Source organism: Manis javanica, chromosome 3, assembly GCF_040802235.1.
Source record: "Manis javanica isolate MJ-LG chromosome 3, MJ_LKY, whole genome shotgun sequence".
NCBI classification, from domain to species: domain Eukaryota; kingdom Metazoa; phylum Chordata; class Mammalia; order Pholidota; family Manidae; genus Manis; species Manis javanica.
In genome coordinates, this window is record NC_133158.1 from 43,421,991 (window position 1) to 43,449,122 (window position 27,132).

Consider the following 27,132-nt stretch of genomic DNA (forward strand, 5'->3'; position numbering starts at 1 on the left):
AATTTGCAACATATTAACCTTGGCAAAATCAGCATGCAAGAGCTCTTCTAGACCATCATTAAATAGGGTTAGTGCAGAAGGAGACACAGATGTCACCCACCTCCTCCTGACTCCAGCTTCTCCCTGAGGGTGTTGGGCCCTCCCCACTGTCCACACAGAACCCCACACCTGATTCCCTCCTCTCTCTTCTGCAGCATCAGGTTCTCTTCTACCAGGACCACTCCCACCTGCTGACAAGCAGGCTGCCCTATTTCCCATCTTAAGATAGATAAAAGCACACAACTTTCTTCACCCCACAGCCCCATTTCTCTGCACCCCTTTTACAATGAAGCCCTTTGAAAGAGCTGACCGTGACTATGGTCCCCACAGCCTCTCCTCCCTGTCTTGTCTGCAATCACCACCCCATGGAAGTGGCTCTTTTCCCCACTAACCCCGACCTTCATGGGCCAAAGCTCCCCGCCAGACCACGCCACACTTGCTCCGCAACGGGACTTGGCACTGTTTGTGATTTGGCTTCCCTTGGCTTCTGGGACACCACCCATCTCTGGTCCTCCTCCAACCCCCTGGCTGCTGCTTCTCAGCCTCCTGGGCTGATTCCTCCTCACCTCCCAACCGCTAAGTTTTGGGGTATCACAGGGCCCGTCCTTGGATCTCATTTCCTTGGCCTGGACTCACTCCATGGGAGGCTGTACCGAATCTCATGGCTTTAAATGTGTCCCCACAACTCACCCGCTGAACTCCTGACGGCAGCTTCCCTGGGGTTCCTCTGAAGCCAGCAGGGCTTTGCACTGGCTGTTCCCTCTGCCTGGAGCACCCTTCCACATACTCACTGCCTCTCTCTCTTCAGGTCTCTGCTCCAATGCTTGCTCCTTAGAGAGGCCTCCTCAGCCATCCTGTATAAACAGTAACGCTTCCCTGCTCCTGGCATATTTTTCATGGCATCTTCCATCATCCAAATACAATATACGTACTTGATTTGTCTGGTTCTTCCCACCAAAGTGTAAGATCTGAGAAGGCCAGATCCCATTACCATGGCTTACTGCTCAATCCTCTGTGCCTAGAACAGGGCCAGGAGAGTACTGAATGCACACCAAATCTTTGTTAAATGTGTTAAGTTACATGTGGATTACAGTAATGGCCTTAACAAAATCCCCAAACTCAGCCACTAGACTAGATTTTATTAAGAAACACAGAAAGTGAACAACTGAAACGAATCTGAGGGGTCATAGTTTTGTCCATTGGAATCACCCCAGGAATTGAGAAGTACATGTATGGAATCTCCCACCCATGGAATCCACACTGACCAAGGTCCCAGGTGACTGATAGCCAGGTATGGGGATGACAGAAGGGGTCAAGACTCCCCGTGAGGTGGCACTGCCCTCCAGAACCTCCCTGACTGGTGGTCACGTTCTGCCAGATCCCTCAGAGATGGGAAGCTCATTACCTTACATCCTATCTCGTTACAAGCCCAAAGCGCCCGTTTTAGAACATTCTTCCTTCCTTGGTTTAATTCAACAAATGTCTACTGAGGCCCTACCCTGTGCCAGGCAGGACGCTCCATCCTGGGGTGGACAGAGGACTCGGCACCTGTCCTCAGGGAGTTTCCAGGCGGCTACAGAGCTCACAGTTCCACCCTGCCCAGTGGCCCACTCCGCCCTCTGCAGCAGTGCCCTCTTCCATGAGGCAGCTTGCCCAGGATTTGCAGTAAGTGAGAGGGTGCTCTCCCTACAGCCCCAGGTGCCCCTCATCTGGGGGTGGTGGGCGGGATGTCATCCCCAGGAATCTGCCAAGTGTGGGTCATGTGACATGACTTCCTGCCCCTCCCCCACCTGGGCAGTTTCTCAGCATCCTCCTCAAAGTCAATATCCAGGTTTCATGCCACCATCCAACAATTCACCAATTGAACATCCAATGGTCCATTTCCATACGTGCCAACTCAACACTGTCCATACACAAGGATCCTAGGGTTGCAGTCACACCTGCCCGGGTAGCACAGAGACCTGTGAAAATAACTCATAGTAAAAACTGTAGCATATGACCTCACAATTCCCTAACATTGGAGCTGTATAAAAGCTGGCTTCGGACAAAGATGGGATTTGCACTTGATAAAGATTTCTTGATGCTCTAATACACCAGCCCCGTGCAGTCAGGCCTCTAACTCAGCATCCAACTGAAGTTTTAAAACAGTTATGTTTTAGTTTGAATTGCTGACAGTGGTCCTAAGCAATGCGGGGCTTGCCCATTTGGAAAATACTGATTACTATTTGAAACTGCCAAAATGAACTCCAACTTTAGCCCCCCACCTACTGCAAAAGTAGATTTCCCTCCAAAATGAGTGTTAGTGCCGTCTTTAGCAAAAACATTTCATCACACCATTTCCTGAACTCTGATGTCCATGAAAAGAGCCTGGCAGCCTTGCTGCAGAGCATCAGCACGTGCCCAACGAGCACACCCTGGGCTCACTGGTCCTGGACGAAATGGAGATTTGAGCTGGCGGCTCTGTCTTAAATCTCCTCTCCCTCAGGGAGGCCGCCAGGCCTGGAGATCAATGAGCCGCCGAGACAGAGACAACACCACAAGAGTCACAGCTGAAAGCCTCAGACTCCTAAGGGCCAGGTTTTGCACAAAATGTTCCAACCCTTTTTGTTTCAAGCGCCCAGAAAGGCAGGTAGGTGGATGTTCTTGGCCCGTGGTCAGCTGGGTATAGAGAAGCCATGATTTTCTGGTTCACCTGAATGTCATGATTTTGCCCCACGTAGATGTGTCTTGATTTGTGAAAAACAAATAAGCTCAACTCTATGTTGCATGTTTTTCTTAAGTTTGCCCCTAGCGGGGTAAGAGCAGAGCAGTTTCCCATGCACTGTGGGAGCTCAGCAGGTTTCTTTTTATATTAACATTCGTTTATTGAAGAACAAAAGAATTAAGACAAACTATTTTTATGGTCCCAAGAGGAAGGTGAGGCGGGCATTTACGGCACAGGGACAATTCTCTCTGGAGGGCCCTCCCCGAACTCATTCCTGCCAACATAAAAGGTCTGGTGAGTGTTGATAGGAGGGGTGAAGTTGGGGGACCTGTGAATGGCTGCGTGCATAGGATCTGATCAGGAACTGGGATGGAAGTGCGGTGTATTCATGCACCTGGGCTGCCAGAAGAATACACACATTGGGCAGCGAGTATGGCAGCTGTGGAGGCTGGAGTCTGAGATCAAGCTGTCGGCAGGGCAGCTTTCCCCTGAGGCCCCTCCTGGGCGTGTAGATGGCCACCCTCGCTTCCTCTTCTCATGGCTGCCCCTCTGTCTGCCTGCACCCCTGGTGTCTGTGGGTCCTCAACTCTTCTTATTAAGACACCAGCCAGATGACATTCGGCCCACCTGACAGCCTCATTTTAACTTAAGTGTCCCCTTAAAGCCCTAAGTACAGTCACTTTCTGAGGTGCTGGGAGTTAGGACTTCAACATACATAGTTGGAGGAGGGGACACAGTTCAGCCCATAGCAGGGGGGTGACATAGGACACTGCAGATCACTGGGTTTCAGTCCATGATCCCGTGGGCACACATACCCTGAGTTCCAAACCCAGAGTAAGAGGAGAAGACCGTGAAGACAGATTGGACAATTACCCTGACTTCTCTGGTTCTCTGAGTTTCTGTAGCTCAGTATACTCACTACAACAACTGAGGTAAGCCAAAGCCTGCATTTAAGTGCTAGAAGTTTTGTACAGACCCCTAAGGCACACTGAATTTCACTTACTCACACTGCCATTGTCACTTGCTGTATCAGGCAGAGCCTGGCAGGGGAGGGAATTCTACTCCCGTGCTCCCAGGAGGGCTGCCAGCAGAGAAGTGGGCAGGGCAGGGGTCAGCACAGGCCCAGGCACCCCAGGCCCGCAGCCGGGAATCTTCTGTCCTGGCCTGAAGGGGCAGGGCAGAGCCGGAGCTCAGAAGAGGGCCTTGTCAGAAGCTGCAGCCATGGAGGGAAATGCAGCCATGCTAAAACCGGAAGGGAAGTCAAGACAAGGGCTTTTATATGCCAGCTTCTCGCTCATCCTATGGAGCCCAATTTGAAGGCAGGAACAGAGGGCATCTGGGTGGTGTAGTCGTGCAAGCTTAGCCCAACAGGATAGGACAAAAGGGCCTGTCCCAGGGGACCCCCTACTTCTGAAGACCCCTGGCCATGCCATTTTCACACAGGCACCCAGATCAGGTGCCACCCGTGCCTAACACCTTGCTCCTTGCCAGCCTCCTCTGCTCCTCCCCCTCCCCCTGGCTTCATCAGGGGCAGGAATGGGAGCAGGAGGAGACAGAGGCAAGCAGGTGGGGCTGCCAGCCTGCTGCCCACATGCACAGGCAGGCAGGGGTGAGCAGGCCCCAGACTGCACCTTGACTTGTATAACTCACATGGGCTAATTGGAAAGAGCGGGGAAACAAGGTTCTCACATGCTCTGCCCAGCAGTCACTGTTGGGAGATGACACTTGTGGTTTAGATAAAGCTTCCGATCGTTCACTTCCGCTCTGGGGCTGCTTTGGTGGAGGAGTTTATTGCAGGAGTGGTGGCTCCTCCACAAGGCCGAGTGTCGGGGCCAGGCAGACAGGAGCAAATGGATGGCTATTCACGGAGCATAAGTGCTATTCCAAGGACTGAGACGATGACTCAGGTCAGCAAATGGCAGGTTCTCTGGGATCAAACCATGCCCACCATTCCTTACAGGCTCTCCTGCATTCTCACACTAGTGACTCTGAAAATTTTTGTATAAACTGCCTTCAAGAATAGTATTTTTGAGCACTCAATCCCATATTTGTATGTATCTATAACTTACATGCTAAGAGGCCACTTAGTGCAGTGGTTCAGGGCACAAGGTCTGGGACCAGCCGGGATGTTTTCAAACCTTAGCTCTGCCCCCATGTATTGTGTTGCTTTATTGTCTATGCCTCAGTCTTCTTATCTGTAAAATGAGAATAATGAACAGTAACCTTTCATCTTCCCTAATGTCAATCATCAGCTTTAGCTAACTTACCGGAAGGTATGACTTACCTCTAGTTTCTTATTTTTTTCTTAAGCAACTAAAATATTGAAAAGTACTGACACAGGTAGCAATTCTGTTTCCAGGTTCAGGGTTCAAAAGTGTTTTTGTAGGTAGCAAACATGTCTTTTTTTTTAGTATCAAATAATGATGGAAACATTTAAAGACAACATCCTCAGAAGCTCCTTTAAGAAATGTAGTTTCTAATTCAGTGTTAAAATATCACCTTAAAGGGACATGTTTTAATTGTGTGTGTGTGTGTGTGTGTGTGTGTGTGTGTTTTCATTATCTATCCACTGCCAGCCACAATCATAATACAAGCCAGCAAATCTCCAACTGTGGCTTTCTGGGAAATAAAAGCATGTATAACTCATCTTTAAAAGCCTTGTTTTTTTAAAGCAAACCAGACCAGTAATGTGAAGCCTGTGAGCAGCTGTAAGCAAAGGGCCATGTCAGGGGGCAGAGGCCATGTTCACTCAGACAGAATCTCCCCAGTTTTGGAAACCTTTGTTTGGAATGATCTTGAGAGACAGCTGCCTACTCATTCTGTATCTGCTTTCTCTAGATACAGCGTACCATCTCTTCTCCACCGTGCTTTCCTCACTACAAGTTTTTAAAGATTGTCTTCATTCATTCACAGCTGCATTGTGTCCATGGGTAGATGCCCACAGTTTACTCAACCAGTTCTCTGCCAATGAACATTCGGACTATTTCCAGTCATTTGCTATTACAAGTTGTTTTACAGAAAATAGCCTTGTGAATATCTTTTCATTTTTTTCCCGGTATAACTTTTGTGTAAATCCCTAGAAGTGCATTTCTGAGTCAAAGGATAAATGCATATGTAATTTTGCTAGACATTTCCACACTCCCTTCCCAGCCTTTGTATGATGGGATAATATGTTAATAGCACTTTCTCTTGTCATTCTACTGCCTTCAGACAAGATTTGTAAATTGTTCTTCGCCAACTTTGAATGAAATTTTAGGCAAAGCCTATATTCTTCTAATAGCTTTGTGGTAATAAATTTCATTTTTAGGTATGGTAAGTCCAGTGCTATAGAACTTCTAAGCTTTTATCTGGAATCCAGTATCAATGGCCTACCTTGGGCTCAGAGATCTACAGTGGGGATGGGAGGCCTGGTTGATTTATTTCTATTTTCCCACCTTGCTCATGGCAATGCCTCTAATTTCTCTAGGACTGAAACAGGAAGGATGATAGAATAGGGGAGGAGCATTCTTATTGGACTTTGTGGCTGGTATATTGCCGACATGGCTCATGTCTACGTGCTCAGCCTTCCTCTTGTGGGGTGTTCAGCGGTTGCTCAGAGCTGCTGTCTCCCCATCCCTCACCACCCCCGTAACTTCCTGGCAATGTCACTGCTGGCCAGTCGGCCAGTTAGGCTCCCTCTAGTCTCCAGTGCACAACAGTGTAACCGAGAGGTCAGCCAGCCTTTTCTTGTCAAGCCAGGTGGTGAGTATCTTAGGCTCTGGTGGTATATCGGTCTTAATCAGGCAACTCTGCCCCAGAAAACTGTCAGACAACAGGTAAGCAAGTCAGTGTGTCTGTGCCCCAGTAAAACTTTACAGAAACAGGCTGATCCGGCCCAACCCCTGGTCTACAGACAAACTCCCCCTGGGTCCCCTCATGCAGGGTCCTTCTGCGATGACCAGAGTCTAGATCCATTCAGCAGGGCCCACCCCTGGCCCCCTGGAAGTAAGAGCCTTGCCAGTAACAGCAACAGAGACAATAGTGAAAAGACTTTTAGGCTTGGCCTCCCTTCTTTGCAGATTTCAAGGAAGGAAAAGAATAGCAAACTGTCTTCAACCACTTTTTAAAATTATTAAGCTATATTTTTCCTTCTAATTCAATGAAAATCAGTGTGAATCACTGCTATTCCCCCTCTGACCTTTCTCTCAAGGTCATAAGTTGGCTGTCCCTGTTGAAAGCCTTGCATTTTCATCAGAGAGAGGAAGGAGCAGAAAGTACAATAATAAAATTATTATAATAATTATAATTCTTTAAAAAATAAGAATTATATATATTCAATATATATAATTTAAATTTAATACAAATTACTAAATGTATACTTTAATTATATTTAAATTCTTATTGGCAAGGCACGTATTTCCAGTGAGCAAGATGCGGACCCTGTTGAATGGATCTAGAGCCTGCCACTGCAAAGGGAGCCTGAGTGAGAGGACCCCAGAGTGAGTCTGTATGGGTAGACCAGAGGTCTGCAAAAGAAGGCCCATGGGCCAAGGTGAGATTTTCACGGAGATGTTGAACTGACACCAACTATCTCTAGAGATTTCTTGATATGGAGAAACATAAATCCATATTTGTTGGAGCCACTCTAAATCTATAGTTTTCTGTTTGCCTGCAGCCAAAAACACTCCAAATGGTGCACCATCATAATTCCAGCCACACCTGCCACTTTTATCAGGAAAACATAAGCCTTTCCCGAAATCCTCTGGGAGACCCGCTTTTAGGTCCCACTGTCTATGGCCATGCCCTCAGTCACAAAGGAAGCCACAAGAAAAAGCTTCAGGCCAGGGAGAAGTGTTTCAGTCTGATCACCCATCAGATACCTGCCACAGATCAGGTGACACAGAATCATTATCACTGCCATGTTTCAAAACACTAGACACAGATATAAATAACAAAAATATACTCTACACCCTGCCTTCCCAGAGCCCTGAACTTCTACCAGCCTTTACATGCCTCTCTTTCAATATGAACAGGCAAACAATAATTAACTAGATATTTGAGGGAAGCCTCTAGCACGAAACAGAGGCCAGGACAAACACCTCAGGGAAAAGGAACTCAGTGCAAGAGAGGAAAGGCAGGAAGCCGAGAAAAAACTTCAAAAAAATCCTAATTAGTTTCTATCTCTGCAATAGAAAATGTGCAACCTCGAGACAAGGATAAGGTACAAGAGAAAAAGGAACATTCGGCGCACAAAGAGCCTGCTCTTGAAGATCAACATCAAGAAGGCAGAAGTGGCCATGGAGAGTGGAACCAAAAGGCGACGAGATGGAATGGGATGGACCAAACCAGAAGGCCCAACATCTGGAGAACACGCCCCCAACTGGAGAACATTTTACTAGAAAATTTCTCAGAATGAAACATCATGAGCTTCTAGATTTAAAAGACTCACCAAGTGCCAGCATTAAAAAGCCATACTAAGACACATCACCATGAAATTTCAGAATGCCAGGTTGAAGAATATGACATACATAATATCTCCTATATTTCAATATCTCATGTAGAGCTTGTATGCAAAGAACCAGAAATCACAACTGTGCTGAGCTTATCAACAGCATCCGTGTGGAAGACAATGTAAAAATAGCTCCAAAACTCTGAGGGACAGGTGGAGATGGGGTTTGGCTGGAGGAGCGGGGACTGCTGGGCTCCCTTGTCTTCCCCAATCCAAGAATGGGGTGCAGAGGGTGCACAGACCTCAGAAACTCCTGGAAGTGGGCATCCTGGTGCTGACCCCGGGACCCCAGGGAGAGCACTGTATTCTCTGCTGTTTGGAAGGAGTAAGGAGGCAGCAAGAGGGCGATAGATATTGCCAGCATCCTACAGGCAGATACAGAACATACACACATTAAGTGATGGAAGGACAATAAAAAACATTTCATATGTATTTGAAATGTGTATATACTTAAGAATTGATGTTATGTAGAATATAAGCAAACTATGAGATACTAAATTCTTGTGCATACAAAAGCTACACTTTGGTAAACTGAGATCTGGATTCTGTGGAAGTGTGGGCAGATCAGGCGCATGACACTGGACTGTAGCTTGGCTGCACTGCTATTCGACCTCACAAGGCGCCTGCCATCCAAAAGGTTTTACAAGTCCTTATGTTCACAGCATTCTGTCTTCAAAGGTTTTGTGGTTGTTTTTAACTTCAAATATAATCTCCCTGTGCACCCCCCACCCTCAACAGCCATTGTCTCTTGCTCAGTGCCTACACATCACAATCTTCCAGAAAGAAATTCAAAGCGCACACAGCCGTGAGAGCACACTCTGCACTGACTCACGAGACTTTCCTGGGTTAGATTCCAGATCACTTTAGGAAGTTAGGACTTTAAAGGAGGGTTTTAAAACTCCGTTTCTGATTCCTGGGCCAAAATGATGCTCTCAAATACACTCAGTGATAGGAAAATTCACTCTTTCATTCTTCCAATATTAGCCTAACTGTGCCAGCCCTGGCTGCAGGCAGAAGGGATGCAGGGGCCACAGCAGACGCCATGGGACCCCGAAGTTTCTGCACACCTGACCTGAATGCTTCCACATGCCCACGCCTGTTGCTGCGGCCGGCTTCCTCCGGCCAGCTGCAGGACGTCCAGTGCTACAGAGTTAGGACACCTGGGAGCAGCCCTCCGCTTTCGACTGATAGGTCTCCTGCCCTTCCAGTGGGACGGTGGAGCCGACGTGTCTCCCGGAGTCCCCAGCGGGGGAGCCCGTGACCGCACCTGCCCTCTCCTCCACCCATACCTTCCTTCCTGCTCACTTCCCACCCCTGCGCATGATTCCTGGCATCACCTTCCAAGTAAACCGCCCACACTTCACATCCTTGTCACAGTCTGTTCCTGGGGGAATGCAAACGAAGCCACCATGGGAAACCACAGGCAATGGTCTAAGTGGCCTCCTGGGCCTTGCTGCCTGGGCACTCTGAGTTTATTTCTCCTTTTTAATTCAGAGACCCCCCTGGCCAGCCATATTCAACTCTCCCCAGCTCCTCACTCCCTACACCCACAGGGCCTGTACACAGTACAATACTGTTTCCCCACGGCAGCGCCTCTGTTCTGATAACATCTAACCCCAAAGCACAATTTCAAAATAGATGGCAGAGGAGCTCCCAAAGCTGCATGCCAGAGTTGCCCCCCAGCCCATGAGCATGCACTCTGTGTGCCCTGACAGGCACAGCCCTCACCTGCCTGCCTGCACCCTGGCACATGGTGCCCCCTGGCCCACATGCACTCATGCTGTGTGCCCTGCCAGGCACAGCCCTCACCTGCCTGCCTTCACCATGGCACATTGTGCCCCGAACTTCTCAAAGCTGGGCCCTCCCATCCTGCAGGTCACAGCCCAAACTGCAGCTCCTCCCTGGGGTTTTCTCGAACTGCCCTTTCTACAGCAGCCTGCCTCGACCCATACTTGCTACCAGGTTATAATGGCCCAGCACTTCTTTAAATTGTTTACTTTCTTCACCATCTGTCTTCCCAACAAGCACATAGGTTCTATAAAAGCAAGGATCATCTTTATCTAGACGGCTGTTGTATCCCAGGGCTTAGAATGCGACCTGGCATACATCAGGTGCTTAATAAATATATTGAATAAGGGAATGAAAGCATGTCCATCTTGTGAGGATAGTTCAAACTTCTTTCAAACCTTCCATCCCCAGTCACTCCAGTTAGGAGTGATTTTAACTCCTGCGATGCCTCACTTTGACTCTTGCGTCTGGCAAGGAGGACCACAGCATGAGGCGCAGGACGCAGCCGGGGGAGATCGAGATCCCCAGGTGTCAGCATGCTGGTACTGCCCCTTGTGTCCACGGCACATGCTTTAGTGGATGTCTTCCCCTCACTGCTCCAGGCTCCACTCCCAGGCTGCTGAGTTGACACACTGAGTTACCATGATTTCTCACCTCTGTCCAAGAGATGCCAGCGACCACCCGAATCGCGAAAACCCAAACCATCTCCAGACAGTGCCAAATGCCCCCTGGAGGACGTGCTGTCCCTGGTGGAGAACCAGAGTTAGACCCACAGGCTGCCCTGGAGGAAAGTGCTATGCCCACTCCTTCTTGAGGCTGGAAGGAGAACACCCAGAGCTCACATTTTCTTTTTGCTTTAGCAAAAAATAATTCCCATCCCACTAAAGGGAGGAGGTGGGAAAACAAAGTTGTTCCTGAAACCATTTGTAACAACTACTAATTTGCACTCCCTCTGTGGGCCAAGGACACTTCCAGAGTGGAGCTCAGCACCAGTGCTCTGCTGAGCCCCGCGGATCCTCAACGAATACCCGGCGGCAGCAAGGCCCCAGGCTGGCCCCGGAAACTCTACCTGGAGCTGGGAGGAGATGTGGGACATCTGCAGAATCTAATCATTTAAAAGGGGTCCCTTGTATTTATACGTCTCTTTTTTTTCATTTTCTCCCAGTAATTCATTTTTATTGATTTACAAATTATTGCTTCGTGACAGACTAGAATTTAAAAGGGCACCATGGGTACAGAGACTTTGAACAGCACTGCTCTGGAGGCCTTTCCCAGGAGAAGACACATTCCACATTTCCAACCTGCCAATCTTAGGAAGGTTCTGGAACACCATCTGCTTGAGGTAGAGATGTTCTAAATGGGCACCAGAAAACACCAAGCAAAAGAGTCTGGCTTCAGTTAAAGCCTCCAAGGGCTGGGTACAGCCTGACTGCTTAAGGGGGACTTTGTGGGATATGGTAAAATGCAGATTCTTGGGCCCTGGCCCAGTAAGTCCAGACTAGGTCCTGGGAATCTGTTCTCTTAACTGGCTTTACAAGGCATTCTGAGTCTTTCCCATGGCCAGCTGGGCAGCTGGGTTGGACTTGGGAAGCAAGGACACCAGTTGTGGCCTTGCGAGCCAGTGCAGCACCCCACAGCCCAAGCAGCACGGACCCAGGTCCCCGGGTGACATACCTGCACACACACAGCTGATGACAATCCGAGCCCTGAAAGCTCTCACAGATTAGCTGGATTTCAACCACGGATACTGGAGCTTCTCCAGGGGATCTTAGGTCACCTGGGCAAAGCCCCTAACTTACAGATGAGGAAACTGAGGCTCTGAGAAGCTGAAGTGCTTGCTCCCCCATACCAAGCATCTGCCAAGCAGCACCTCTGGGGCTAGCACCCCAAACACCCAATTCCTAAACAACTGCGCCAACCAAATGGTTCTGTCTGCTTCCCAGCAGCTCGTCTGACTGGAAAGTTTATAAACTTCCCCAGGAGGTAGCCTGATGTTGGGGAAGGCTCTGGCTGCCCTGTTGAAGCTTCTGAAATCCATGCCCACCTTCACCAAGAAGCAGCTTACTTTCTGGCAACCCACCCTCACCTTGAGAAGAGATCAGGCCTGGTTCTCGTGCCCCGTCTGTTACCAGGAAAACTTTTTAATTGGATACTTCCCACCTTTTCCCCCTTCCAGCACCACTTTCTGAGGGAGCTGCCTTGGGCTGTTTTCTGTGGCTTCTGGCAGGGGGTTTGCACAAGGACAGATTGGTGTCCCCAGCCCACCACCAATAAGGCATTTCAGGCTGCACGGGTTTGGGAGGGGCTAGCGATTTGCAGAGGGAGGGCATGAGGCTGTCCCCAGCAGCCAGGTATAAATTCTCCTGCTCTGCCATTCTGTCCAGTGTGAAATGGAAGGAGAGAGAGGCTCCCCACTGCCCTTCGTGCCTCCCGCAATGATGAAGCAGGCCCAGGGCATCGCCCACTTTGCTCTTCAGACACCTCTCTTCATCTTCATGGTACAAGTACAGGATATGCCGTATCATAAAAATCCAGAAACATCCAGCCTGAGACCTGTGTGGGACAGCAAACACTAACTCATAAACAAGCCTAGGAATCTCCTTATTGTGGTTATGCCAGCACTCCAAGAGGGTTTTTCCTCTTTGAGAATTCCAAGAGTAAACACGTTACCAGTTTTCATTGAGTAGCAAAAAAAAAAAAAAAAAAATCAAACACTCCCTTTGGGCCAGGAAAGGAGAGCGGGGAGCTAGGTGACAGCCAATCTGACCACGCCTCATGCACACATTCCACGCAGCCCAGGGAAGGGGCCCAGACTGTGGGGCCCACACCCCTATCACACCTCACCCCTAACTGCGCAGGTGTGAGTCACAGAAGCCAGAGGGGCCAGTGTTCTATTTGCCAGGTAGTTTCCATTGTCACCAACCTGCAGCAGCCACAGTGCCAGTATCTAGCCCAGGCTGTGCTAGCGGACCAGAGGGAGTGCCGGGAGGCCGTGCCAGATGGCAGAGGCACCAAGTGCAAGCAGAAGCCACTGTTAGTGGTAAGGATGGTCCTGAGGTGGAAGGGGAGGTGCCCCAAACATGCCACTCAGGATCCCCCACTCCTGCTGCCTGCAACTGGGACAGGGGCACGAGTCAGCTGCTGCCAACCCCCACCCTCAGCCCAGGTGGACCCTGAATTCAGAGGCCAAAGGCTTGGCCCGCTCCTCAGTGTCTGCGATGTGAGATCCCACTGTCAGACAGTCTGGGAAATCACCCATCGCAGTAGCTAACATTAACCTCGCCCTTTGGATTTTTAGCTATATGGGGTCAGCAATCATTCCAGGAGTAAACAGGAAGACCAGAGGCCCTGACGCCCACCTACCTACAAGAAGGAAAACAGGCAGAAGTCAAGAAAGGGCTGGCTCTGCGGGAGGAAGTACTTGACAAAAGGCATGCATTTCCTATCAAATGTATCCAATTAAAAAGGGTGACAGATGCCTGACAAAGTCTTTAAAAGATGAAATACAAGCCTGCAAACCTCCACGTCTGTGTTGTTCCCAGCTCGAGTATTTGTTAATCACAGGCATTTCAATAGCGTGATCTGGGCTGGCACAAGGTAAGTGGACTTTTCCCAAGTTGTGCAATCACTCTGTAATTCCAGGATTAGTGTGACATGACAAGAGACCTTTTCCAATTTTAAGTGATTACTCTCTAGTGACAACAGGATATTCTCAGAAATACAGAAAAGAAATACAGAAAGGAACCTACAACCCTCCTGTCCCTGTTCTCCCACCATGTCCTTAGCACACTGTCTTGTCACAGGCTCCACACACCAAAGCCACCATCTGCTACTGCCTTTAATGAGAACTGTACTTACTTGAATTCCCAATTAAAATTATTGGCAGTGAAAAGGAGGGATAGAATGAAAGAAAAAAAATCCATAAAGACAAACTCAGAATGAATCTGTGGGTTAAATTATGTCCTCCCCCACCAAAGATAAGCCAAAATCCTGGCCCCCCAGGACCTGTCTTTACAGATGTGACCAAGTAAGATGGGGTCAGCCTGGATCAGGGTGGGCCCTAATCCAATGATTGGTGTCCTTATAAAAGGGAAATATGGACACAGAGACACGCAGGGTGAGGAGGATGTCATATGGTACCAGAGGCAGAGACTGGAGTGACCCAGCTAAGGGCAGAGGGGCACCAAGGACGCCTGTGGCCACCAGAAGTGGAAGCAGAAAGGGTCCCCACCCAGGGGCGTCAGAGGAGCAGGCACTGTCAACACCTTGATTTTGGACCTCTGGCCTCCAGGCTGAGGGAGAACGCACACATTCCTGTTATTTAGGCCCCCAGTTTGCGGTAGTCCGTTCAGCAGCCACAGGAAACTAAGAACTCAAAAGATCATTGACCAGGAGGAAAGGGAAGCGCAGGGAGGCTGACCACCTGCCCGCGTCCAGGACTCACCAGCAGCCCCGATGATGCTTCTCACCAAGCACAAGTCATCCACAGACAAATGCAGGCGTTGTTTACAAAGCCCACGCCCACGCGAGGGAAGTAGGAAGTGCCCAGATGGGGGCAGCAGCTGGGCTGCTCACCACCGTGACCTCGGACACACCACTCAGCCTCTCCGTGTCTGTTTCCTCACCTGAAAGTTAAGCCAAGTAACTGTATGTACTTCCCAGGGCTGTTGCAAGAATGGAACGAGGTGATCTGTGCGGAATGCTTAGCATGGTGCCCAAGGCCCAGGAAGCTCCAAGGGAAGGTTAGCCATTAACACTGCCGTGGTTAACAGTTCTCAGACTGTCCCTCCAAGGTGCTTGGAGCTGACGCCTCCACTGGCCTTCCACACTTCTCCCAAAGAGGGCCTTTGATGTTGAATTCTCTCTCTGAAGTTCAGAAGCCGCCAACTTTTACTCACAGGACTCACAGAACCTAGCTTTGCCTTTCTCGTTCTTTTAACTCCAGAAACCTCCTTTTTCACTGTCCTTAACAGTTTACCATCTTGATTTGTTACAGCAAATTTCTTGGGGCTGGCCATCACCTTTTTTTTCCCAGCCTGGCCTGCAGTGAGCTTAATGTAATTTGGGGACACAGGATAGCTTATTCTGAAGGAGACAAATTCCTAAACTGCATATAGTTAGGACCTATTTTCAATCCAAAGTCTTCCAAAAAATTGTGAACTAAGATGTAATAATCAAGCCAATATACGACGATTAAAATGTGAGTCTACCAAATAATTTATTCGCTCTGCATCTGAATGTTTGAATATGAAAATCGTTTTGCTGTTTTACCTGTATTAGTGGAGATGACAGAAAATCTTTCAACTGAAACCCCAACAGCCTTTTTGAAGCCATTACAAGGTGTATAGCTGCAGACCTCTAGCATCTTCAGTTGGAATTTCTGTGTCAGCATGCATCTTTTTTTTTTTTTAGATAATGGAAATTGCTGTAATTATAATCACTTTAGAACACCGTTATTAGCAGTAGGAAGACCGAACTGCAAGGTTCAAGCGGGTGCTGGTTCTCTACTGTTAGAAAGAAGTCACATAATGGTATCAAATGCCAGGGGCTCATCTCCATGCCAACATGGTCCCGCTTGCACTCAGGCTTCTGGGCAGATGCCTGTGATGTCAGGCAGAACAAGGGACCCCCAGTTCTTGATTAAAGCATTCAGGGAGCAAGCACATGTCCCACAGTTGGCTTTCCCATGGGAGGGTAGGGACCAAGGGCAGGCCACTCCAAGATGTGCCATTGTGACAGGCAGATCACTTTGAGCCGAAAATCATGCAGGCCCAAAAGGCTCTGGAAGATACTCTGACCCCTACCCACAACTGCCAAGAAAGCATTGAGACGAAGGAACAGATAGCTATGCAATAATGTAAATGAGGTGTGGTAGGCAGGGAGGGATGCAGCCAAGTCTGTTAAAATTGCTCTCTGTGCCCCACTGGTTCTGGGTGGCCCATCAAGCATTTTGTTTATCATTTACTCTTTTCATATTCCTGTGAATCGCTTCCCTTTTCTTTGAAGTCTCAGCGCCCTATGCCCTCCTGGGTTCAGGATGACATGCAGACGTCACTCTGCCTGACTGTGTTTGGAACCCATGTCCATGGCTTCCCCATATGCACAATTAAACTTAGTTTTTTTCTCCTGTTCTGTCTCATGTCAATTTGATCCTTAGACCAGCTAGAAGAACCCTGTGGGGCAGAGGAAATTTCTTCCTCTGCAAGAGGAGAGCTGGGATCCGTGGGGCTCTCGTGGCTGGTGAACCTCCTCTCTCCCCTGGAGCATGCTGTCCATCATGCCTTCAGCATTGTCCTCCAGGGAGGGGAAGTGGGGGGGAGGGCAGCAGGGGGAGAGTCCAGTTTTGGTCACACATCAAGTCCCTACCACCGTGGGATATAAGGCTCAGGGATCTTTGGCTCTAAAGGGTAGTTGGAGGCCAAACACCTGTTAAAAAGACACACACAAGCCCCACATGGTGTCGTCACTTTTGACAGGCCAAGCCACCAAACCAGGGCCTAATACTTAAACCCAATTATAGTTTCAACCTCCCCCAGAAACACAGTCATAGTCGGTCAGGAATTTTCTGGTCAGCATCACTGATAAGCTGTCACGTGCGCCTTCTCCATCTTCCCTCAAAGAAGGTTTATGATCCCTGCTCTTCCTCTGAGAGAACGGGACCCTTCCTAACACAAACCCTAATGTCTTCTTTTGATAATAACTACCCCCCCACCATTCCATTTTGTACATCTCAGAGCATCTCTACTTGTTAGAGGGGATGCTGCCCAAATCACTTAATGAAACCAATTTGATCTTCATATTTACTTGGTTTGAGTTTTGTGTTTTAACACACCAAAGAAAAGTCAGGAGGCAGGAAGGGAAGGGAGCAGGAATCTGCCGGTCAGTTCAGAACTTGGCTTCTGGAATCCAGCTGCCTGGGTTTCATTTCTAGGTCTCTGTCTTTCTTGTCCTGTTCCCTGGGTGAGTCATTCAACCTCTCCAAGCCTCAGTTCTCCTGTTCCCTAAATGGGCATCTGATCCATGAGGTAGCTGTGAGCATTCCCAGGGAAAGCACACAGCACAGAACCTGCCACAGGGGAGCACTGCATGCTATGCTACCGACAACTGTCACTTAATTCTCAAAAAAAATTCTCAGGTATTTATTGCTGGAGTTAACAATTCCATTTTTCTCTCTACCCAAGCAAGTTTTATTTGAAGCTTCAGTGAATCAGCAGAGAATAAGTGCATAACTCTTGGCCATTAACAAAGCAGAACTTTCCCCAGGTTCAGAAATCACCACAGCTGCCACCTCTAGCCAGCTGCACACACCCTGCTGATGGTCAGAGACATATCAGGGGGAGACAGAAAAGAAAAGAATCCTAATTTGCTTGTCTCTTCACACCTAAGAGTTTACAGAAGGCATCTGGAAAGGTCATACACATGGATTTTGCTATAAAGCAGTTACTACTAAATCAGGCACAGAAGATTTCATTCTCCATCAAACGTAAAAATTAAACCTGGATTGTTAAAAACAGCCTTCCTCGGAAACATGCTAATGTTTAACTGAGAAAAAACTTTGAATGAACTACTTCTTCAGCCAAGGTACAGGCATAGCATCATACATTCCTATTAATCAATTACACTTCATCATTTAAAAGTAAAGGTCATCAATGGACTAACGGTTACCAAAGGGAAAGGGACTGGGCAGGAGGGGTGGGAAGGGAGGGATAAGGGCGGGGGAAGAAAGGGAGCCTTATGATTAGCATGCATAATGTTATTGGGGGCATAGGGAGGGATGTGCAGCACAGAGAAGACAAGTAGTGAGTCTACAGCATCTTACTATGCTGATGGACAGTGACTGTAATTGGGTTTGTGGGGGGGGACTAGGTGAAGAGGGGAGTCTAGGAACCATAATGTTCTTCATGTAATTGTAGATTAATGATAATAAAATGAATAAAAAAATAAAATAAAATAAAATAAATTGAATCAAAAAAAGTAAAGGTCATCAGATCAATAAAGGTAAGTTATTATTTATGAAAACTTTTTTTTTGAGATCCTGTAACTGAGTGGAAAAGTTGGCATCTCTAACTTCATATTGTCTGTCTCTGCTGCCTTAGTCTTTGGGTCACAAAGCTTCCACTTGGCCCTGCACAGTAGGCTTGTTAATCATCAAAAGGAATTTTGCTCATTGCTTAAGAATGAGGGAACCAGCCCCTTACTGAAACTCCCCTCCCAGCAGATAACTAAGTACAGAAATGATCGAATTGTCAAGGACTTACAGGAACATCACAGTCAGACCATATCAACAGAACGATTAGAGTCAGCTAACCAAGGACAAGGAGTGTCACAAGCCTCCTCAGACCCTCACTGACCTCCAGGTGTCTGAGGCAGTCATCTCCTCCTTCCCTAATAGAGAAGACGCTTGAAATCAACCCTAAGGTAACATGGTTCTTCAGAACACGCCTGCTATCTTCTCAACCTGCTGGCTTTCTGAATAAAGTCACTTTCCTGGCCCCAACACCTTGTGTCTCCTCTTATTGGCATTTTGGGTAGTGAGTGGCACAAGCTTAGACTCAGTAAGCCCAGGAGAAAGTTCTTCTGGAGGCTCCCTGCCTACCCTCTTCTTTGGGCGGGGAGGGGGCAGGGATACCCCAACTTCCTTTATCACTGCCCAGATCCACTTTAATAGAGAGATTTCTCTTCCACCCCAAAATCAGCTTGAGCAGCTTTTTTTTCCCTTAAGGCACACATTTCCCAAATGGAGAGTCATTCACAGTAGCCCTTTGGAAAGATTGTTCTTAGACCACAAAAGAGGTTCATCCCCAGTATCTTGTGAAATCTTGTGGAAGGCGAAATGTACAAGGTTCTCACCACCAGGGAATGTTCTCACGTGGTGGCTTTTACCAGCACCAACATCTTGTGGTCAAGTTAAGCTTCCTCAGCTGACTCACTCCCTCCTGCTGGCCTTGTGCCACCATCCACCACGGGGGTGGGGTGGGGATGGCTCGGACAACCCGCAGATGAAAGACGACTGGAATCAAAGTTTTGAGCAGAACATATTTTTGAAGTTTCCTTTTTTTTTTTAAAACTAATTAAACAGTATAGAAGTTATTCAGGAGAGTTTCTTTTTTTAAAAAACATTAGCATGGCATGTCTTTCCTCTTAAAAAAAAGTCTTGAATAATTTAATTAGAATTACACCAAAGTCATGAGTATGTTCTATTTATGGGGGTATCATAGCTGAATTAAAACCCAAATGATGGTGTTAAAAATAAAGTTATCTTCAGACAGCATATTCAATTGATAAGAAAACCTTGACTGCAAATCACAGTGAGGTAGTTTGGAAGGAGGAGGACCAAATCAGCTCCCGGGATTTTGTCTTTTTTAAGATTATCTAGCCTGGGGACACTGTGTCTTGCCACAAAAAGTGCTAATAAATGAAAATCATAATAAGAAAAAAGAAAGCCGTTTGATTTTATTTTTGTTTTGTCACTGGGAGACCACCTGGTTCCCGGAAGCCTAGCACAGTCCATAGTTTTTCCCAGTTACTTTGCTGCATTTAATACTTTGCACACACATGTGAAGACGCATGCCGGTGCAGAGGGGCTGGGCGGCTGAACTCGGAGGAAATGCGGCTGCTTGGCGGGCGGTGAGCGCGCCTCCGCGGACCCGGCAGCTTTTGGCTGGGCTCACGCATACATCCCGTAGACAGGGGGCTGCGCCTTGGAGGGCGGCCACCAGCCTCGTTAGCAATGAGACAGCAGGCGGGGGCGAAGGGAGAACGTTCACACGAAGTGAGTCCCCCGGTAACAGCGTGGCGCCCGAGGCCCACGGCACCCGGTCCCTGCGGGAAGCAGGTGTCGCTCGGCAGAAGGAAATGCCGTAGGAGGCGAGTCCCAGGTCTGCTCTCGCAGCCCGGCCACACGGAGGGGCAGCGAACAAGTTGTGAAACACTCGCACACACCCCTGGCTGCGCCCGGGCGGGCTGCCATAGCCTTGCCACCGCCCAGAGAGCCCCTCTGCACCCTCCGATCTGCTCTCCGAGGACCAGGGGCAGCTGTTGCTAGGGGGGCTGCTCTCAGCTGTGCGGACACACCGCTGGGCGCCCCCATGAGCCCCGCAGAACCCGCGGCTGCAGCCGGGGGAGACAGTGGGGGCGGCAGGCGTGCGCCCCACGACCTACCTTCTGCGGCGGCGTCCCGATCAGCATCTCCAGGTAGTAGCCGCGCCCAGAGTCGCCCTGCAGGTTGTCCACCATGGCCAAGAAGTTGGCGGCGCCGCCCGCGGGTTCCAGGGCTAAGGCCAGGCCGTCGGCGTGCGGCAGCGCCTGCGGCGCGGCGGGGGCCCCGGGCCCGGGGGCGGGCGCGGCCACCCGGAGAGGCAGCGCGAAGGGCGCGGGGGCCAGCGCCGGGGCCGCGCGCAGGAGCCACTGGGCCAGCAGAGGCCATAGCAGCGCCCGGGCCTGCGCGCCCATGCCCGCGGCGGGGCCCGGGACACGCGCCCGGCCCGTCCCGTCCCGTCCGGCGGCGGCTCGGCGTCTGGCGGGGCCGCGGGCGGGCTGGGCGCTCGGGGCGGGCGGCGGGAGGCCCGGGCAGGCGGCGCGCGGAGGAGCGGGGAGCGGAGCCGCCCAGCCCGCGCCGCCAAGTTGAACAAGTTGGGCGCCGCTGCCCCCTCTGGCGGGCGGCTGCCCGCGCGGCCCGGCCCCGCCCCGCGGCCAAGGTCAGAGCGGGGCGCGGGGTCCCGGAGTGCACGGCCCGCCCCGCCGCCGCGCCCGCCTCGGGCCGCCTTCTTCCCGGGGAAACTCGAGTCCTGAATTTCCTCGGAGCGCTCCCCGGCGGCCGCGGCCAACGGATGTGACGAGGCGCATCTGATACCGAGGAAAGTTTCGGGAACCCTTAAAGGGGCAGCGAGGGCCTGGCTGGGCTCCGGGCCCGGCGCGCCAGGGAGCGCGCAGCGGCGGGGCGCCCCGGCATCGCGGGGCTCGGAGAGCAGAGGGGGAGCCGCCCGCGCGCCGGGGGCCTCACGGAGTCGGGAGTCCGCCTCCCCTCGTCAGAGGCGGGCGCCCTGCTTCAGCCGCCTTCCCGCGCGCCGACACCCCCTCCTGCCCAGTTCGTGCCCATCCCTCCTCCCCCACCCCATTTACGGCCCCTGAGCTATTCTGAAGAGGTCTGGGTGGAGGCTGGGGTCCACGGGCTCGGGGAGGCAGGCGAGCGGGCGAGACTTCGGAGCCTTCTCCCCACAAGTCCCGGGGACCGAACGCTCGGCCTGCTGGTGCTGCCCCCCAAGCCCTCGGTCCCGGCGCGCACGATGCCGGCTCGGAAGGCGGCGTCCGCAGCTGGCTTTGAGCGTGGATTTCTCAGCCCTCAATGCAGGTAAGCTGCTAGCGCTGCTGCTGTACCTTCCCCATTGCTCCCCAGTCCGCCTAGCAAGTCTTCACAACTCACCAGGCAGGGCGTCGGGTCTGCACCTCTGCCATCCACCCCTTACCCTTCCCCCGCAGCCAACTCTCCGCAGTTGATCTAATGAATACGTGTTTAGCCATAGCCACCACGGGTTGCAGAAATGCATTCAATAATGCAAGCTAAGAGGGTTGTTTTGCTTTAGGGACTAAACGCGGGGGGTGGGGGGGAATTACACAAGCTAAAGTCCTTCGATTTCTACTGAAACAAGTAGAAAAATCTTTTTGTCTCCTCCACCTGAATTATGTTGGCTGTTTAAAAAAAATAAGTCAGTCTTCAAACAGTCGGGAGGTTGGAGCAGAGCGTCACTCCTGGCTGCAATTTTCAGCTACTTCCACTCAGGATTTTATTTTTATTCGTGTGTTCTCAATTTTAGAATCAGGTCTATCTCTGCAAAGGACCCTTATGCCAGAGATCTTCAGCTGGATTGATTTTTAGATGATTTTAACTAAAAATCACATTTTCCCCAAACTATATCCCAACTTTAACAAATCCCCAGCCACACAAAGAAAGGCCTAGTTGGATCCATGATATAACCTAACTTGATATTCCCCATAAATCTGCATAGTTATCCCAGAGCTATTAGATTCATATATTCACATTTCAAATTCAAGGTTGTAGAGGAAGTGTAAGTTTTAAAAAAATGATTGTTTATATTTCTAGTGTCCAGTCTTGAAGGGCTCAAAAAGACATTCAGACATCTCTCATAGGAATGTTGCCTTGTTAAAAGTGGGTAGATTTTAAGGACATTGACATAGGGACTACAGGATGTTCAAGCTCAATGTTAGAGACATTTAATCTCTTTAGTAATTAAAAACCACAAGGGGAATTTAAAAAAAATCAAGTCTAATTAAGGTTTGTCCTTCACAAAGCCCCTGACTCCATCCATCTAGTGTATTAGTGAGCTTTTCATTTTAAGGGGGCCAGTTCAGGTTTGTGGATAAACAGCTGCATGAACATAAGTCACAGAGGTCCTCTTGCAGTTTTAAGGGATGGTACAACTCTCATCAGAAAATAACTAGGGCTGAAGTGACAGCATCTTATGACTGTCCCCTTGTTCATCCCTAGTTTTATGAATGGTCTTAAAGTTCTTGATCCCTCCTCAGAACGATGGTGCTGGCTGGATTTGGAAAACAATCATTTTATCTTCAAGGTGTTTTCACTGAAATCATATATGACAGTCCTCCTGGGTAACATTCGCTTTCCTTTTCTTCATCTTTGAAACACCTCTCCAAGACACTCCCTGTGGTATTGGTGAGCAAAGCAGTGGGGAGAAAAGAGAGTGAACCCCTCACTCCCGTATAGCACCCCTAAATCCTCTTCAGACAGGCCCAGTGTCTTACCAATGGGTTTCAGCCCCAGGCAAGTTCACTATGGATTCACTGTGACCAAAGAGATGACAGTAGAATGCTCTTGGGGTGAAAGGGTTATACCCAACTTTATTTCCATGGTGGCAGGTCAGTTACTGGAATCCCATTCACTCAGAGCAAGTCTGCAGGCAGCAAGCCGGTCCCTGCCTCTGGGCCTCTCTGCCCGCGCACCCGACTCAGTCTCTGTCCTCGGCGCTGCCACCACTCCAGCCTCTGCTCTGCTCTCCTGCAGCCTTGTAGCTCTACCACTGTGTCGCCCAGAGCACTGGGCAGGGCTCTTTATATAGAGTCAATAATGATGTATTGCCCACACGTGTGTAGTGAGTAGCTGACCAGGGCCAGGGGAGGATCCCGGCCACTGGAACCTTCATTTTATTCATACCCACTCTCCCCCAGGGCACTCATAGTGCCCTGCTCATCCCCCTCTGTCCTACTTCCCCTCCTCCTCCCACCTCCATTTTCAGCCACACACTTCCCTGGTCCACTCAGAGAAGCCCCAGCCCTACAGCAAGATGGGCCTCCTTCCTTGCAAAGGGTGAACATTCCCTGAGATCACCCCGAACTGAGATTGCCCCTGTTCAGCAGAAGGTAATCAAAGAACTCACCCTCTGCCCGAGGAGCTAACTGGGGACTCCTTCCAGGAATACACAGCACGTGGCTGGAATAATTGTCATCAATGTATTTGCTGATGCTCACAGGCTCTTACTATGAGCTCTGAGTTCTTTTACACTGGGAGTTCTCAAACTGTCTGGACTCAGGAACCCCTTATACTTTAAAAAATTGAGCAACCAAAGAGCTTTGGTCTATGTGGATCACATCTATTAATAGTTACCAAATTAGGAATTAAAAGAGAAATTTTAACAAAAATGTGATTATGCCTTAACAATAAACAAACCTATTAGCAACCTAAATAACCCTTTAATGAAAACTATATTTTTCAAAAAAAAATTAATGAGAAGAGTTACATTATTTTGCATTTCTGCAAGTCTCTGTCTGGCTTATCTAAAAGACAGTTGTAATCTCATGTGTGCTTCTGCATTCAGTCTGTTAGAAAGCCTCTGGAAAATTCTGCCTAACACATGGGAGAGAGTAAGAGTGGAAAAACTAAATAACATTTTAACGTTGTCATAAAAATAGTTTTGAGCTAAAGGACCCCTTGAAAGGGTCAGGCCGCACTCGGACAACCTGTTTCATACAGTCTTTCTTTGGTTTGTACTTTTGCATCTGAAGTCATTTTCAACCTATAACAAGTCATATGTGTCAGGCACTGGGTCAGCCCCTGGGAAGAAAAGGCAAACTAAGATCTGGCCCTTGCTCTTGGTCTGTAGACTAGACCAAGGGACACCTATCCTCTCCATCTGAGCGCCTCTCAGGCTTAGCAAGAGGACGCCAGTCACCTCCAGCAACGCCTGCCCCCCAACCCCCACCGTGGAAGCTTATCAATCCATCACTTTGTTCTCTTTCTCCCGGAACTTCATGTGCTGCCTCCCTGCTTCCTGGCTCCTTCTCAGATATTTGTAAACATGCTAACTGCAGTCTTTTCTTTATCTTCCTAAACCTGTCTAGATCCCACCCTCTGCAGCTTAGTGCCCACATCCCAGCAGAGCCCTGCTTCTTGGAAGTGCTGCGATTATCTCCACCCCCTCCTCACCCTGTATAGCTGGCAGCCCTGGGGACGTTGCTCCACCTTTAGTCTTACCGGCCCTCACCACACTCTGCGCTAGCTCCCCTGCTCTGGGCTCTGTTGTTTTTAAGGCTGGCTGTTCCTCAGAATCACCTGGGGGATCCTGCATGCCTCTCTTCCCTAGAGGCTCCCATTCCCTAGAGGTTGGTTTGGGATGGGGTTCCAGAATTGCTAGCTTTAAAAGCAGAGCTGAGCATGGGAGGAACGAGGTATCACATTGAAGGGATTCTGTGGCCTTGTGGTTCTGAACTGATTTGGAAATGTCAGTATGTGTTCCCGAGATCTTTCATATTTAAAAAGAATTGTCCTTGCTGCATCTGCTGGGAAGGCCCAGATACCATGAACTTCCTTAGTGCCCAAATTAGGGTTTCAAAACATCACTTCCCTTGAGGGGAAAAAGTACTTCCACTCTGTCTGTTTGCTTTTAACATTTGGGGGATGGTTTAATAAACTACCAGTGTTACATAGCTATTATGACAATATGATGGCCAGTTTTTTTGTGTGTTTTGAACAAAGTGAACAACAAAATTCAATAAAGCCTGTACATCATGACCACCTTGTAGCAAAGGCAACAGTTGTAACTTTTCAAAACTTTTGTATATTTCAATATATTGTCAATGTTTTTAGACATTTAGGTTGGAAGGAGCAAATCAAAACCAAGCTGGGCCTCCTCTGGGAAGACTGACTCCAGGTCTGGGGCAGAAATGGAGCAGGGTGACCTGGGAACATCCTGTCATCCCAGAAAGCAAGAATGTCACCAAGGACATTCTTGGGCACTGGCTGCGGCAGAGCTGGGACCACTGAAGCATCATTAAGAGTAGGAACTGTAATGGCTCAGAACACCTCAATTATGTTGAAACCTCTTCGTTCATAATGTTCTCTTAAAATGTACATTGTCTTAGAAGAATGCTAAGGAGCCCAAAGCACTGTTTTTTGAAAACTGGCTGAAAAAAGAAAGCATGACACATTTATTATCCTAATTTTCTGCACAAACTATAGCTCAGTATAACCAAGTATTGAGGAAGGGAAATTTCTCCTCGTAGCAGTATTGCAGCTAGTGGAGGAAGGGCTGGAGGCACTAGAACATGGCCATCGTGCTGCATCTAAGGAGCCCATGGACCTAGGCACTGAGCACATGTGGTCGATGCACCACACACACAAAAGAAAGAGACCTCCCACCCTTCTGTGTGCCCTGATGGAAGCCCACAGTGCTACCTGTGAAATGCTCTTACCCCCAAAATCAAACCTGAATCTGACTGGGCCTCTATATCACAGGTTGGCAGATGACAGACATCCTGTTGGCAAATCTGGCCTGCTTGCTTGTTTTTTAAATAAAGCTTTACTGAAACACAGCCATACCCATTTGTTTTAGTAGCAGCAGCTGAAATCATACGGGCCTCGAAACCTAAAATGTCCACTGCCTAACCCTTTATAGAAAAGTTTACCAACTCCTGCTACACATCAACAGTCCCCAAACTCTTATCAATCAATTGTCATATAGGAACCTTATTTGTATCCTGATTCAAACAAAATGAAAAAGTTACTGATGAGACAATTAGAGAAATTTAAACACTGCTTGGATGGTGTTATGGAATTACTGTGAATATTTTTAGATCTAATGATGCCATTGGCTTGTGTGTGTGTATGAGTTCTTACCTAGTGGAGGCACATGCTGTGATATTTAGGAACAAAATGAGATTTGTTTCAAAGTAATATGGGTGGCGGAGGACATGCCAGTCAGTGTTCTCCATGACATGAATGGTCCTAGTGATAACCCTATGAGCAGGCACCATTATTATTCCCACTGTATAGATGAGAGACCAAGGCACAGAGTGGATATTGGACTACTGAATGGTGGGAGTGGGATTTAGATTCTGTGGTCTGACTCCAGAACCTGTGTTCTTTCATCAGGGGGCTGGGGCCGTGCCTTTGATGTGGCCTTTCTGTAGGTCACAGATGGTCTGGCTGGAGAGGACCTGCAGAAGAGCACCTCCTGGGGCATGCACAGAAGATAAGACAGGGGTGCTGCAGATGTATGTTGAGCCCTTCTCTGTGCCATTTACCATGTTAGAGCCCAAACCCTGTGGGCAAATAAGACCAGCCAGTCCTCTCCATCAGAGACCACAGTCTACCAGGAGACAGACCGTAGTACGTTTTCTTTATGGAAACACCCCTCCAGCTTCAGGGTGGAGGAGAGCTGGGGGTGGTGAGCCCGGAAACAGGGAGGCCAGTTTGGAGCCCGCTGCAAGGCTCCTTGACGATGGTGGCAATGGGCACACAGAGGAAGACGTTAGCATTCAGGGCCGAGAGATGACGTCTTGACATCCTAAGGAAGTCGGGTGGGACATGTGAGCCAGGAACATTCAGTGCACATATCTCTGCGTGGTGCTTCCTTCCGTGCTTGGTTTTCACAGCAGGGTCACAAATCCCACCTCGTTTTGATCCTCAGTGGGAGGCAGGGGTGGCAGATGTCCCCATTTATGCAGGGATGTTGAAGGTCAGGAGCACCGAGCTCTCACCATGCCCTGAATGCAAATTGCTCCCCTCCTCTGCCCCTTGTTCTCTAACACTACGAGGGAGGCACCCTGTGTCCCTGTCATCCTGGAAGACACTGAGACACAG

General features: G+C 49.2%; 1 protein-coding gene and 2 long non-coding RNA genes across 5 annotated transcripts in view; 1 reads left to right on the forward strand and 2 right to left on the reverse strand.

Annotated features, from left to right (window-relative positions):
• The window catches only part of BACE2 (beta-secretase 2), an 83,009-nt gene extending 62,385 nt beyond the window's left edge, over nucleotides 1-20,624 (reverse strand). For all 3 annotated transcript variants that reach the window (XR_012129112.1, XR_012129111.1, XM_017660240.3), the window contains exon 1: nucleotides 20,181-20,624. Coding sequence is in view for 1 of the 3 variants with exons in the window: in XM_017660240.3 (XP_017515729.3) it covers nucleotides 20,181-20,471 (291 nt within the window). In the remaining 2 variants the exon portion in view is untranslated. The remainder of the gene's footprint in view (nucleotides 1-20,180) is intronic.
• LOC140848361 (uncharacterized) lies at nucleotides 12,219-14,456 on the reverse strand. Its single transcript, XR_012129113.1, has 2 exons — nucleotides 13,383-14,456; nucleotides 12,219-12,572 (listed from the first exon to the last, which is right to left on the reverse strand). It is a non-coding gene; the product is annotated as an uncharacterized lncRNA (long non-coding RNA).
• A 113-nt stretch (nucleotides 20,625-20,737) lies between the features above and the next one.
• LOC118971757 (uncharacterized) lies at nucleotides 20,738-25,862 on the forward strand. The gene is made up of 2 exons (XR_005060407.2): nucleotides 20,738-21,369; nucleotides 25,138-25,862. It is a non-coding gene; the product is annotated as an uncharacterized lncRNA (long non-coding RNA).
• Nucleotides 25,863-27,132: the final 1,270 nt, after the last annotated feature.